The sequence below is a fragment of the Balaenoptera borealis genome (assembly GCF_965194805.1).
Source record: "Balaenoptera borealis genome assembly, chromosome: 8".
NCBI lineage: Eukaryota > Metazoa > Chordata > Mammalia > Artiodactyla > Balaenopteridae > Balaenoptera > Balaenoptera borealis.
The window spans coordinates 47,821,612-47,836,485 of NC_138865.1; the positions used below are offsets into that span (position 1 = coordinate 47,821,612).

At 32.7% G+C, this 14,874-nt stretch overlaps 1 protein-coding gene across 7 annotated transcripts in view; it reads right to left on the reverse strand.

The window, feature by feature from the left end:
• IFT74 (intraflagellar transport 74) overlaps positions 1 to 14,874 on the reverse strand; it is a 78,871-nt gene that overhangs the window by 59,462 nt on the left and 4,535 nt on the right. For 6 of the 7 annotated variants that reach the window (XR_014247043.1, XR_014247044.1, XM_082400550.1 and 3 more), the window contains exons 2-8: positions 14,370 to 14,508; positions 10,921 to 11,056; positions 8,682 to 8,730; positions 7,081 to 7,179; positions 6,854 to 6,914; positions 4,863 to 4,922; positions 3,623 to 3,684 (exon numbers count right to left, since the gene is read on the reverse strand). Coding sequence is in view for 5 of the 7 variants with exons in the window: in XM_082400550.1 (XP_082256676.1) it covers positions 3,623 to 3,684; positions 4,863 to 4,922; positions 6,854 to 6,914; positions 7,081 to 7,179; positions 8,682 to 8,730; positions 10,921 to 11,056; positions 14,370 to 14,489 (587 nt within the window). In the remaining 2 variants the exon portion in view is untranslated. Of the gene's footprint in view, positions 1 to 3,622; positions 3,685 to 4,862; positions 4,923 to 6,853; positions 6,915 to 7,080; positions 7,180 to 8,681; positions 8,731 to 10,920; positions 11,057 to 14,369; positions 14,665 to 14,874 lie in introns of all 7 variants that reach the window. The other variant, XM_082400548.1, reaches the window with a different exon arrangement.

Below are 14,874 nucleotides of genomic sequence, written 5' to 3' on the forward strand. Positions count from 1 at the left end.
ATTTTACCAAAATATCGTTTCTTAATTTGAGGCAAATATTCATATTTGAGAAATGTAGTAAAATGAAATATAATATGAATGAGCAAAAACTACCTTTCATCTCTTACATTCAAAAGCCTCTTATAATTAAATATTGGGTACTCAATAGATATCTGACTAAACAAAGAAAAATAAATGGGTTTAAAATTATAATTACATATATTTTTAAAGGATAAATGATTTTAGCTAACACCAAACTAGAAAAGTGTAGACATTAGAATTGGAAGAGAATCATTAGTTCAAGCAGGCACATGAAACTGAATTAAAGCCACAGGCGTCATAGTAACATATTGAGGCTATATACTATAACCAATTTATTAAAAATAGGTGTTCCATAATAAACTAGATGGTCTCATACCACGGTAAATGGTGGTACTAAAAGAGAAGAGAATAAAAACAAGATTTTTATACCTGCTTTCTCAAGGTATGACATTTCCTGCTCCCTTTGAATGTACAGAGTCAAGGTAAAGTCTCGTGTTATTAAGATGTTGGCTATCTGATTAACACATGAAATAAATCTATCATCCTGTGATATATAAAAATAAACTTTATAAAAATAACTTTGTTTTTAATTTAAATTTCCTCTTAAAGGGTCAGGAGAACCTATTTCACTCAGCCTTAGTTACAAACTACAGATATTAAGTTTTGAAACTGCTGACATTTTCAGGACAAAGTACTTTATTTTAAGAACATTTTCCTTAATCAAATGAACCAAATAGACATAAAAACCTATGAAATTCTTAAGTTTATAATCTGGGAGTTATCTTTTTGGATAAAATATCTATAAAACATGTACATATAATATTTATAAATCTGACCTGGGTATCATATAACTTTGCAGATAAATGATGAAATAAATGAGGACCTAAATGTTCTAAACTATATAAGGTCCTCAACAGGTTATACCTTATTATTTCTTATTCTTTAGGTACCTAGGAAAGTATTTTATATGTAGTAAATGATAAATATTTGCTAAATGGTCTAAAACCAGAACAACAACAACAAAAAGGAAGTTTTCAAGTAAGTGCTTGGTCACCATGAATACGGAATTTTCTTTGTAAAAGGGAAGAGACTTTCAGTATATTTGTAATTTTTAAGATAGCACTTTAGGGACTTCCCTGGTGGTCCAGTGGTTAATACTCCGTGCTACCAATGTAGGGGGCCTGAGTTCAATCCCTGGTCAGGGAACTAGATCCCGCATGCCGCAACTAATACCCAGTGTAGCCAAAAAAAAAAAAGATAGCACTTTATAGTAGCATCAAATGATAGATGGGGAAAATGAGATTCCTTTGTTTTTCATCAATAGAAAATTACATTTATCTTTCAAATAGTTCATCCTTATATTTAACATCCTATTCTTCATCAAATATTTACTGTACATGCAGATGTAATATGACAGTATGTTTGATGTTACATAATTTTGGTTAATTATTATCCTTGCTCTCAAGGAAATTAATATTGATAAGTTTATGGAACAAAATGTGTGCAGTATTAGTATGTACAAAATAGCTCATCTTCTGTTTGCACTGCTTTAGACAATAATTAAGGTCAAAAAGTCAATAAAGAATAATTATGTTAACTAAAGCTGTTGTCTGAATATTTGTGTCCCTCCAAAATTCATATGTTGAAATCCTAACCACCAAAGGTAATGGTATTAGCAGGTTGGGGCCTTTGGGAGGTGATAAGGTCATGAGGGTGGAATCCTCATGAATGGGATCAGTGCCCTTATAAAAGAGATCCCACAGAGCTCCCTAGCCCCTTCTACCATGTGATGATACCTTGAGAAGGCGCTAGGTATGAACCAGTAAGAGGGCCTTCACCAGAATAGGACTATACTGGTGCCTTGATCTTGGACTTCCCAGCCTCCAGAACCATGAGCAATAAATTCCTGTTGTTTATAAGTAACCAAGTCTATGGTATTTTGTTATAGCGGCCCAAATGGGCTAAGATAACTACACTACATCCATTTATTATCTTTGTAGGCATTACTGTCACTGCCACATTTACCTTATAGCCAAACTCAAAGTTACTTGGTATTTGGTCTTTAACCAGGTTATATATAAAGATGCACAGGGGGCTTCCCTGGTGGCGCAGTGGTTGAGAATCTGCCTGCCAATGCAGGGGACATGGGTTCGAGCCCTGGTCTGGGAAGATCCCACGTGCCGCGGAGCAACTAGGCCCGTGAGCCACAACTACTGAGCCTGCGCGTCTGGAGCCTGTGCTCCGCAACAAGAGAGGCCACGATAGTGAGAGGCCCGCGCACCGCGATGAAGAGGGGCCCCCACTTGCCACAACTAGAGAAAGCCCTCGCGCAGAAATTCGAATTAGTTAAAAAGCTCAGGTTAGGGACTTCCCTGGTGGTCCAGTGGTAAAGAATCCACCTTATAATGCAGGGGGGGAGGGTTAGATCCCTGGTCGGGGAACTAAGATCCCACATGCCGCGGGGCAACTAAGCCTGCGTGCCACAACTACTGAGCTCACGTGCCTCAACTAAAGCCCACCTGCCGCAAACGAGAGAGCCCACGCGCTCTGGAATCCGTGTGCCACAACTAGAGAGAAGCCTGTGCACCACAATGAAGAGCCTGCATGCCGCAATGAAAGCTCCTGCATGCCTCAACAAAGATCCCGCGTGCCGCAACTAAGACCCGACGCATTAAGCTGGGACGAAGTGAGAGAGCGGCATGGACTTATATACACTAACAAATGTAAAATAGATAGCTAGTGGGAAGCAGCCACACAGCACAGGGAGATCAGCTCGGTGTTTTGTGACCACCTAGAGGGGTGGGACAGGGAGTGTGGGAGGGAGACGCATGAGGGAGGAGATATCAGGATATATGTATATGTATAGCTGATTCACTTTGTTATAAAGCAGAAACTAACACACCATCGTAAAGCAATTATACTCCAATAAAGATGTTAAAAAAAAAAAGACCTGACGCAGCCAAAAATAAAAAATAAATAAGTAATAAACAAATCTTTAAAAAAAAAAAGAGCTCAAGTTAAAATTGCAAATGGTAGAGATGAAGATGTTCTTATCCATCTTAGATTTTAAACTCCAAGACATAGAAATTTTATTTCTCTGAATGAAGATAAGATACATAAACAAGGGGGCTTCCCTGGTGGCGCAGTGGTTGAGAATCTGCCTGCCAATGCAGGGGACACGGGTTCGAGCCCTGGTCTGGGAAGATCCCACATGCCGCGGAGCAACTAGGCCCGTGAGCCACAACTACTGAGCCTGCGCGTCTGGAGCCTGTGCTCCGCAACAAGAGAGGCCACGATAGCGACAGGCCCAGGCACCGCGATGAAGAGTGGCTCCCGCTTGCCACAACTAGAGAAAGCCCTCGCACAGAAACGAAGACCCAAGATAGCCAAAAAAATAAAATACTAGATGAAAATTAAAAAAAAAAAAAAAAGATACATAAACAATACAATTTGTATTGCAAATATTCAACTTTTTTAAATAAAAAAATACATCAGGGAAAACCAATTAACAAAATTGCAAAGAAATAAATGGCTCAGAAGTTAAACTACCTTATACAAGTCACTTATAAATCTGTTTGATTTCTAAATGGACTGTACTCACGCTTGTCTTTCAGTAAATATAATATCCATACTTTGTGTTTCTCGATCATTTTGAGCTTTAAGCTGAATAAAGAGTTAACACAAAAGTTATTGATAAAAAATTACCATTAGACCAAACTATCTCTTTAAAGGTTGTTCTGATTATGAACCAATTAGAGATTATTATAATAATCATAATGGCACAGGCAAAGTTTTAAAAAATACAGTATGCTTCATTTAACAAACCACTACAAACACCAAATACAAAGAAACGGTCTTTTTCACAGGCATTGTAATCTCACACCAAAAATATTCATTGTTTACTGATCTGTCAAGTAATCTAATGTAAACTTCATTAATGTAAACAGAATTTCAAGATTGTATTAAGTATTCAATAGTTGATTAGTAATATGTTAAATTTACACCCAATGCAAGTTGTATTCTTAAATCATTTAGGATTTTACCTGAGTACTCCTAGTTGACACTACCTGTGCATATTCAGCCTAGAATTTGGACCCATCTCAAAAAACTAAAAAAACACAAAGATTTTACCTTTTTACATTTGGCATTAAAAATACAGTTTTTAAATTGGGAATTCTCCTGTGTTCTAAAGCTAAGAATAATTTCACTACATTATCATTGCTTTTATTAATAGAATCCCAATTTAGAAAAGTCATTTTATAAATCCTATGCTTTTATAAAATAGTCTTTGATTGTATAAATTATAAACTATGCTATAAGTTGTATGTTATTTTCTTCCAAATGTTTATAATCAATTAAGGTAGCAATTATCATTTTACTGTTTTCTACCAAATAATCCAAGACCACAGAACACAAATTCTCATTTACTAATCAAAAGTAGTATTATGTCTGGCATCATATGGTAACTATTCATTTTCTCCCTTTCTAATAAAACTCTTCATTGAGTACTCAGCTCCATTTGCACAAATATTAAACCAGAAGTATTGCAAACTAATTTATATACAAGGATATGTAGACGGGACTCCTTAACTAATGCTTAGTGAGAGACCAGTTCAAACACAGCCTTGTAGAAAGACACTGAAGCATCCACTTGGGAGAGCCAACCAACAGGAAGAAATTTTAAAAGAGCAACTAAAGGAACTCAACTATAACAGTAGTATTTAGGATCAGAGTAATACCTATCTCCAAGGTACATAAGGTTTATCAAATTATTTCTAGAGAAAAATGCTTTGTTTTGGAGGCTATGTAGATCTATTGCTTATACTTATAAATTTTCTTACCATGTTGTAATCGTTCATTACTTCTTCCATTTCAGTATTGGTATTAAGTTTATCTACCAACTAAAAACAAAAGTATAAAAAAAAACATATTATATTAGTCTTCATAAATTTTCTCTGTAATCCATAATATAGGTATTCAACCTTACAACTAATGAGTAGTCATTTAAGTATTAATACTTCCAAGTACTTTACATTCTAAGACAAAAACAAATATTGAGCTAAGTAAGCATATACTATGAATTACGGCAATCAATAAACTACATCTTTAGGGTGGAAAAGTAGGCAATAATGAACTACTCTTCCTGCCGATCGTACCTCAAAGAGCTTTGCCTGCTCTGAAAAGATGTCTGAGCTTATAAAGAAGGATGTTGAGAAGACAAAATCTGGGGGAAGATCTCTCACTCTCTCTCTTTTTTTTTCTTTTCAGTGGGGAGGAGTGTTAACAGATTTACAAATTTACACCAGTGTAAATGTAAAATGATTTTCTTGGTCTTCTAAAAATTAAAAAAAAAATTAAAAAAAAAACAACAGGGCAAGGCACAAACAGAACACTAGTTAGCCTACTTCAAAGAGTTAGGCAATGACAGGAATAGCAAACATATTTACCTATTTACCTTGTACCAAACCCTGTTCTGAACTTATTAGATGTATTATTTCACTTAATTTTCACAATTACTCTATGAAGTAGATATTTTGTCCACATTTTGCAGATACAGAAATTTAGCAAGTTGTAGAGCCAGAATCTGAACAGGAGGCTACTAAAAGCAAACTATTTGGATGTAATTGATTTTAAAAGACTAAGCTTTCCTAATGTAATATATATTACTATGTATCACATTTTCAATTGTGGTATGAATAATAAGTGCTAATGAGCTCTAATATTTATTGAGACCTTACTATATGTTAGATACCTGGCTAACTAACTGCTTTCTCTGTATCAGAGAAAAACTTACAAACAGCATATTTTACATGTTATTAATATTTTTATATTAAGTAACTTACCTAATGCATTCTAGTACAACTAAAAATCCCTTTCATCTAATGTCTTTTTATATTTTATAAAAAACTATTCTTCTCATATTTAGAACAGAACATCATTTACAGAATATTATGGATTATAAAGTCCAACAAATGTGAGAATTACAATATACTATAATCAGAGAAATTTTGTTTATGAGTACAATGTAACAATATCAAGTAGGTATATCATAATTTACCTAACCGTTATGGTGGCATGTTTCTTATTTTGTGTAACACTATTTTTTAGTTGGAGAAGTGAGATAAAAGTTTTCAATAAGTCCAGAGACCACTGCTGCCTAAAGTACCTACAGAGTAGGAAGGAAGAAAATTTTGCCACTAGAAATTTTCATGGGGCCAAGATTACCCCAAAGATTGAGGCAGTAATCAACACTGCCAACAGGATCATTTCTTTTGGAAATCCACATTAGGAAGCATCTTCTGGAAGTCCACATTAGGAAGCAAAACTATGTTTATGTTAGATACTCTATTTTGACAGAAGGCAAACACTGTATTTTGAATGAAACATACTGATGAAGGTAATTTGTGGACTAAGTAATTAAATTTTTAAAATTTCGTGATGACAACACTCCATAGAAAGACAAAAACATTTTTAAAGTAATGACATTGCTAGTACCCAATAAATTTTATCTACTTTAAAAATTATGATTTTAACATTGTTAGGGAAAAAAAGTGTGCATGTTTCTGTATTTTTAAGTATTGATAAATTGTTTTTTTTTTTTTTTTTTTTTTTAAAGGCTTGAAGAATACTTATCAATCTGTTAAGCCAAATTATTTCTGGGGAGGGAAAGGAGGGAGAAAGCAAAGGGAAACTTTAATATCTACACTTTCTATGGTTTCAATCATTCTCAATACGCATGTATTCATGTATTATTTGGTATTTAAAATAACATTTTTTAAATTGGTAAAAAACAATGAAAATATTCAAAAGAAATTCAGAAAAGAACAAATACCATGTTGTAGTCTGCTAGGTGTCCTTGAAACTCTTTGATTTCAACAGCTAAAGTCTCAGCTCTGGAAACATAAAATAAAAACATTCATAAATACATAAATAGGCAGATGAACATTATGAATATTATGTATAATTACAAATTCAGTATTAAACTCCTGATACATACTACATTAAATGTTACTCATAATAAAAACATACCTTGCATACTTTAACTGCAAAATTACTCACCTCTTTTCATATGACAAATATACTGAATTCTCTTGATTGTACATTTCTATTTCTTTCTGAAGTTTATTGATTTCTGTTGTAAGTTCACTTATTTTACTTCTAAATGAAAAGAAATAAAAAAGTCAGTAATATTTCCAATCCAGAAAACAGTCTCTCTAGTTAAACGAAACAAACTTTTCATAAATGTGTAACAATAATATAAATGGTTTTGTGAAATTTCACTAAAAAAAGAAAAACAATTTAAGTGGCTTATTTGATTAAGGAGGTATATCCCAACTGATAAACTGATAATAGGTTCTCTATTCATTAAAAAAGATGAAACAGGACTGGAATGGAAACCTGGGAAAACTGGTACAATCTAAGACAGAAGTAGATACCTAATTGTCACCCTTACAGCTCTTGCTACCCTCTAGGACAGGGCTTCTCAAGAGCAGCACTATTGACATTTTAGGTCTTTGAATAATACTTTGGTAGGGGGGTGGTATTCTGTGCACTGTAGGATGTTTAACAGCATCTCTGGTCTGGATGACAGTGGCACACCCCCCAAACCTAATTATGACAACTAAAAATGTGCCTAAAAATTGCCAAATGTTCCTTGGGGGACAAAATCACTACCAATTGAGAACCACTGCTCTACAGTCAACTACACAAATAGGTAAAACTATATTTTAATACAGAAGCACAAATCCTGGAGAAGAGAGGCAATAATGCATTGATGAGAAATAGCTCTATCACCTTCCCTTCTTTTGATTAAAAAGTGGCTGGATATCAAAAGATGCTATTCAACTGATGGCCTCACTGTCTTTCTTACTGATGGCAGCTTTGAGGACAGATGGAGAAAACCTACCCTTCTCCTATTGCCTTCTGGAGTTTGAGAATCAAAAGGATTCAGGTAATTGAACAACAAAAGAATTAAGGACTAAGAAAGAAAACAGAGCTTTCAGGACACGATAGAAGGATGCATTAAATGGAATGCAAGTCAGAGAGAAAGAAGATATAGAGGATGAGCCAACAAGAAAACAAAGTGTAATGGAAAAATGGAGATAAGAAAGTAGGACACCTGAGCAGAGAAAAAGGTAGGTATAGAAGGAGAAAAGAGTTCTTAATTTAGAGCTGCATACTTAGAGATATATAACAAAGCTTATGAATTAATTAAAATTAGGCCACATTTATAGCAACTGACCAAATACATACTTACTTAAAACTCTGTACTAAATATATTATAAATAAGCATATATATTTTATCATTAATACATATATGTATGAACAATATATTTCAGAATAACTAGTGAAAAAAGCATAAAAGATTACTATTAAATGAAAAACAGTGAACTTGAAATATATAGTTCACATACATTCAAATACATAAAATTTAAAACCTCAGCCTAACTGTATCACCACATTTTGTGATGACATCTGTTTACAGCCAAATTAACCAAAAATGATGTTAGAATACAAAATTCTTAGGAATTAACAGACACCGAATTATCTTTTTTTTTTCACCTTTATTGGAGTATAATTGCTTTACAACCTAATTATCTCAATAAGTACCGTAGTTAAAACTTCATGATCATGCATAGAAAAAAAGTATTTTAACATACCGAAGAAGCCCAAGATAATAAGATTTGTCTAAAATTTGCCTCTGGGGACCTAAAAAACATTTTTTTAAGTATTAGTGTTCAGTTTGAAAATGCCACCAAAATAGCAAATCAAAAGCACAACCAGAATTACACTCAACAGTTCTCTAATAGTGCTCACAAATGCCCCAGTAAATCTGAAAACAAGGAAGAAGCACTGAAATAGAAAAGAGAATATCTTAGCATCATGACATAATGGAAGCTTGAATTAAGACCACAAATAGTGTTAGGACAGCAGGCTCAAAAAAACAAAAACAAAAACAGTGGACTCTACAGGTCAGGTTGGCTGAATGGAAACTGGGTCTAAGGGGGTCTAGAACAGGGCTAACCAAAAGAACTTTCTGCAACAATGGAAATATTCTATAGCAGCACTGTCCAATAAAGTAGCTGCATGGGAATACTGACCACTTGAAATATGGCTGGTGCTACTGGGAAATGAATTTTTATTTTACCTAATTTTAATTAATTTAAATTTAAATAGCCACATATAGCTATTGGCTATCATAATGGACAGTGCAGATTTAGACTACAAATTTCTCAATGTAGGCAAGATATTATGATTTTACATAATTTTTTCAGAGACTTTTTAGAAAGAAACATAATCTTACGTTTCAGTAGGACTAAAAAAGTATTCCTAGGTTAAATGTCCCAAACCTTGAGAGAGGTGAAGTGCCCTGCAAGGCATGAGAGAAATGGCTAGGGAGTACTGACTGAGGTCTATGCTGAGAAGAGGGAGAGAATGTCTCACTAGAATGGGAAATGAGAAACTGGAACAGGTAAGAACAAAAGTCACAGCAGATAGTGGTGCATGATGGTAACAATTAGAACTCTTTCGCACAAGGCTTTGAAGTAGAAAATGACTATCTTAAATGATACTGGTCCTGTTTTAAAGGAGAAATTAATACAGTAATAAAATTTGATGAATTCTCTATAGAATTGCAGTATGTTTCTACCCTTGTTTTTAAATAAGTAATATTAAACATAAACACTTCTATGAAGACATTTTTAAAGACTAAACAACTACAAAATTTTGACTCATTTTCCTTCACAGTATTGATAATTATTAAGCAAGCATTTCTAAATAATCAAATTTTTTTTTTTTCATCTTTTGGCCACGCCACACAGCTTGTAGGATCTTATTCCCCAACCAGGGATTGAGCCCACACCCCATGCATCGGAAGCATGGAGTCTTAACCACTGGACTACTAGGGAAGTCCAGTAATCAATTGGTTTTTAATATTTAGTGAGCTAAGGGTATTATAATACAAGTAAGAAAATTTAAGTCTCCTGAAAGGCATGATATACTGTATTACAGAAGGTAGTATGATATCTTATAATTAACTTTGTACCAGTAGAGTATCTTCATCCCTGATAAGTCATTTGCACAAATACAGAAAATAAAAAACTCATTATAAAACAGTTCACCATGCTTTGAATTATATATATATTATAGACCAACTTTCTGAATCATAACATATAGTGTTATTATTATGCCTTTCTAAACATAGAGAGGCATAATGAGAGATGTAGTATAAATCTATGTGCTAGCCTCACTTCCTTACTTAAGCATTATAATGGAATATTAATTATTACCAAAAGTAACACTTCTTGACTCATTTCTCATACATACACAAATGCCTTACCAGTGTCATTTTGGTATAGAAACCAAAAAAAAAAAAAAAAAAAGTATTTCAGAATATTTCTATATAGTACTAGAAATCTAATTTTTATTCCTGAGCTTTTCTTTTCTTCAAATTATTTCAAATTTCTTCAAGTTATAGCAAAGTTTACCAACAAGAACCTACTGTATAGCACAAGAAACTACTCAATATTTTGTAATAACCTATAAGGGAAAAGAATCTGAAAAGGAGTATATATATACATATATATGTATATATAACTGAATCACTGTGCTGTACACCTGAAATTAACATGATATTGTAAATCAACTATACTTCAATTTAGGAAAAGTTATAGCAAACTTCTATGTTCAGAAAAATGAAGATTAAAATAGCCAATATATGTATATAACTCCCTAGTTCACAATGAATTTTCACATTCATTCTTTTATTTAACCCTTACAATTTTGTGAATCAAGGAATAAGAATTGAGTAAAATAGCCTCTTTCAGTCTATAATTCTGATTTAGTAATATGATACTGTAATACTTGTACAAAATATACTCATCTTCTTAAAATAGATACCTTTCATCCCAGTTTTCATTCCACTCAAACCTTGTTGTGTCACAGGACGATCAGCAACTTTGATTTGAGAGGACAGAACTCCTACTGTCCCTATGGGACCACCACGAGAGCCCAGTCTTGCTGTTCCAGGTGGCATCTAAATGACAAACAAGATTCAGTTTTAATAAACAAGAAAAGGACTGTGCCTCTAATATTGTTAAGACTGCAAAGAGAATATTAAAAAAAACTAAGATTATATATAATTTGTAAAATTTTCCTTACATTTTTAAATGTCTGAAATATTAAATAAAATTAACATCTAAAATTCTATGATAATTAAATAATACATTTCTTTAAAATTTAAAATTCTATGTGTAGATGTATTTATAGTACTCCCAAACTGGAAAGGAGCAAAATGTCCACCTATTTGTTCTTATTTAACCATAGGAAATGGTTATAATTCCATTTTTGTAAAATAAAGTCTGGAGGATTACATTTAAAAATAGTAACAAAGTTTATCCCTATATAATAGTTCATTTTTATTTTATGTTTTATATAATTTCATATTTTCAACATTATTACAGTAAGTATATATTACCATTAAAATCAGAAAAAAATAAAGAAATTTTCATCTTGAGAAAAAAAGATATAATTACATCACAAGATAGCCATATAAGTATTAAAGAGTTTCCATCATTCAGCAAGCATTCATATTATTACTCTACATGATTCTCTACTTCAGGTCTGCAGAATCTAGTGTAATATTATACACCCTGAGGAAAGGTCAAAAGACTCCCTTCTTGTCAGTTCATATAGTATGTACAGGCATGGGAAGGTATAAAGGACAGCCTGAAACTGTTCCAAGATACCCTTCTTTTGTTTATCTTCCTTTCCCTCTTTTCTTTTTTCTCACTCTCTGCCAAAGAATAAAGTAGTAGATTTAAATATGTAGTAGAAATTTTAGATAGAGGTTAGATACAACCATTCTGGTTGATCTTGATTGTTTTTAATTCTTTTAGCTGGTAGCCTCAAATTCTATCAGCTAACATAGTTCTCAAGTGACTCTGAGAAGTACTTGGTAATTAATTTGAGTATGGGGGCCAGGAACAGTAACACATTCCAAAGAATACACTGTATACAGGAATACTGTCAACTACAAATTCAAAAGAAATGAGTTCAGGATTATCCTGAGTGATCTTTGGGAAAGAATGCTCAATCTCTCCTTGGATAAACCTTCTGAATAATTTCCTCTTTGGCTCTATGCAAGCATAATTATGACAGCTACTCAAATAACTATATCACTTTAAAAAAAATTTACCAGATGAAAGTATAGAGAAGAAAGCATAAATTAAAACTGCACACATTAAAAAGAATGTAGTAGATATTCATGTCTTCACACAGAAATATATTTATAATACATTATTGAAAGAAAAGGACAAGATAAATAAGAATGTATACATATAGCACTGTCCTCATTTTGGAAAATACTAAAACCATACAATTATATATGGATGTGTGTTAGTGTTTGTAAATGGATAGAAAAAGGTCTAGAAGGATACACATCACACCTTAGACAATGGTTATACCTGGGGTAAAAGGAGGGAACTCTGACACTTTTCCTTTGCATGTTTTACAACAAGCATTACCATTTTAGTAATTGCAAAAATTAGTTAAAGAACCTGGCAAACAGTAGGTGGCCAATATATTTCAGATTCCTTTTATAAATATTTAATAAGCATAAATTCTTACTATTAGAATAATAGAAAAAGATACCCTAGCTCAGTACCATATATATGAAGACTTTAGAAAAATCATTTCAGTATAAGTTGATGATGATGTTGATAATATTACCTAAAACTCTAGAAAAATCTTAAAACTTTAAGAAAACCTAACTTTAACAAAATTATTCCCTCCAAAAATTGCTGCTCTTCTTATGAATTAAACACGGCACCCAACATTATCTCTAGCTTGCAATTAGTCTACCGTCCGAGCTTGAGTACCTCACACGCACCTTATGAGACAGGCAAAACCATCTCTTGTGAGCATCAGAGAAATAACTATGAATATTTTGGAGTATTCATTTCTTTCTATGTAAATATAAATATATATATATCTTTATGTTAAACTGATACCACAGTGCTTTTTTCACTTAATACTGTACTATAAAGATATATTATTTCCAGAAATATTTTTTGAAAATAATTTTTAAAGGCTACTTAATAGCCGATTATAGGGATAGACATATAATTTATTTAAGATTAACCTGTTGTAAGGCCATTTAGGCTGTTTTCAAATTTTCACTATTATAATTATAATGAAAATGTAATAAATATCCTTACAGGATATTATTCTGCTTAGAATTATCAGCTTATAAAGTTTACCAATTCTTTCTAATGTGGTGTGTTTCTCTTACTGATTCACTGATTTATGACACTCTCTATCTTACGTTAAGCTCTTAACATTCACTAGAGTTTGTTTCTAGGCTGCTGTAGCAACCAGAACACTGTTTTACTTATTACTTATATTTTTATATTAGAGTATTGTACTTTTTCTTATTTTTGCCTTTGTACCGTTCTAGGTGAATGTTAGAATAGTTTTACAATGATATTCCTTCCCCTACCCCAAGAGAAATCTCAAGGAATTTTGATTGGACATAGGATTTATAGCTTTAATACAGAAAGAGCTTTTACAAATGACTAAACTTTCTTTTTTCATTTTAAGAGTCTGAACTCTATGTATGACATATATGTTGCAAATACTTTTTTTTTTTAACCAGTTTGTCATTTTTCTTTTAACTTTTATGATGTTTTCAATTTTTGTAAATTCAAATATATAAATATAAAAATACTTTCCTTTTCAGTACTTGATGTTTCCTTTTATTTTTACAAAGGCCTAGCCTATGCCAAGTTTATACAAAATACTTACCTATATTTTCCTCTAATACATTTATGGTTTCATTTTTTAAATATAAAATTTCTAAAATATCTAGAATTCTGTGTGAGGGAGGGATTTGGTTTTTTAAAACAAATGGTTTACCAGTTATTTGAGTGCACTACTGAATACTCCATGTTTTTCCAACTAATTTGAAATGCACTACTGAATACTCCATGTTTTTCCAACTAATTTGAAATGCCACCTTAATCATTAATTAAATTCTTACATGCTTGATTCCATTTCTGGTCTTTTCCATTTCACTTGGTTTTGGCACCAATACACTATACCACTTAAATTATTGTAACTTTAAAATAAATTTGAATATCAGCATGAGCAGGCCTCTTTCTCTTAACAGTGTCTTTCAAACATTCTCCCACATTTATACTTCTAGATGTTTTCCAAAAAACATACTTATATAATAGTATGTTTTCTTTATAGAATAAAGAAAAACAAAGAAGAATCTCTTATTATAGACAAGCTTTCCAAATTCTACCAGGATATACGCATAATAATTCAATAATTTGTTTTAAACTTACTCCAGTTGCCACTCGAATATTTCCTGATGGGGGTCGTATTCCAGAAGGAGGCCTTCCTGTCAATCCAATCCCACCTCGAGAAACAGGGCGAGCTGCTGAAGGTTTGTGATTACTGGCCATTGCTTGCTCACTTTAACCACTGTTTGGAAACAAGGAATAGGTCTCCTTTGGTATCTTCTGTAGCAAGATAGTAGTGACTTGCATACCCTTCCTTCAAACATTTAATCCATGATGACTTTTCTTGCCAATTGCCATTCCAGGTATCACTACGTACAAGGTTGAGCTCGCTTTAATTCTGTTCAGATTTGACAATAATGTTCAATTTAGAACCATGAAATCATTTATTACAACATGCCCTCCTCATTTCCCTGTTATCTTATCAAAATGCAAGCCCCTCTAGATATCTTTCTCTCTTGGATTCTCATCCCATACTCTAGTAAGCTTTCTCTCTCCCGGCAAAACCAGTATCCTTCTTCTCTGCCGATATTTTCTCTGTGATTTCTGG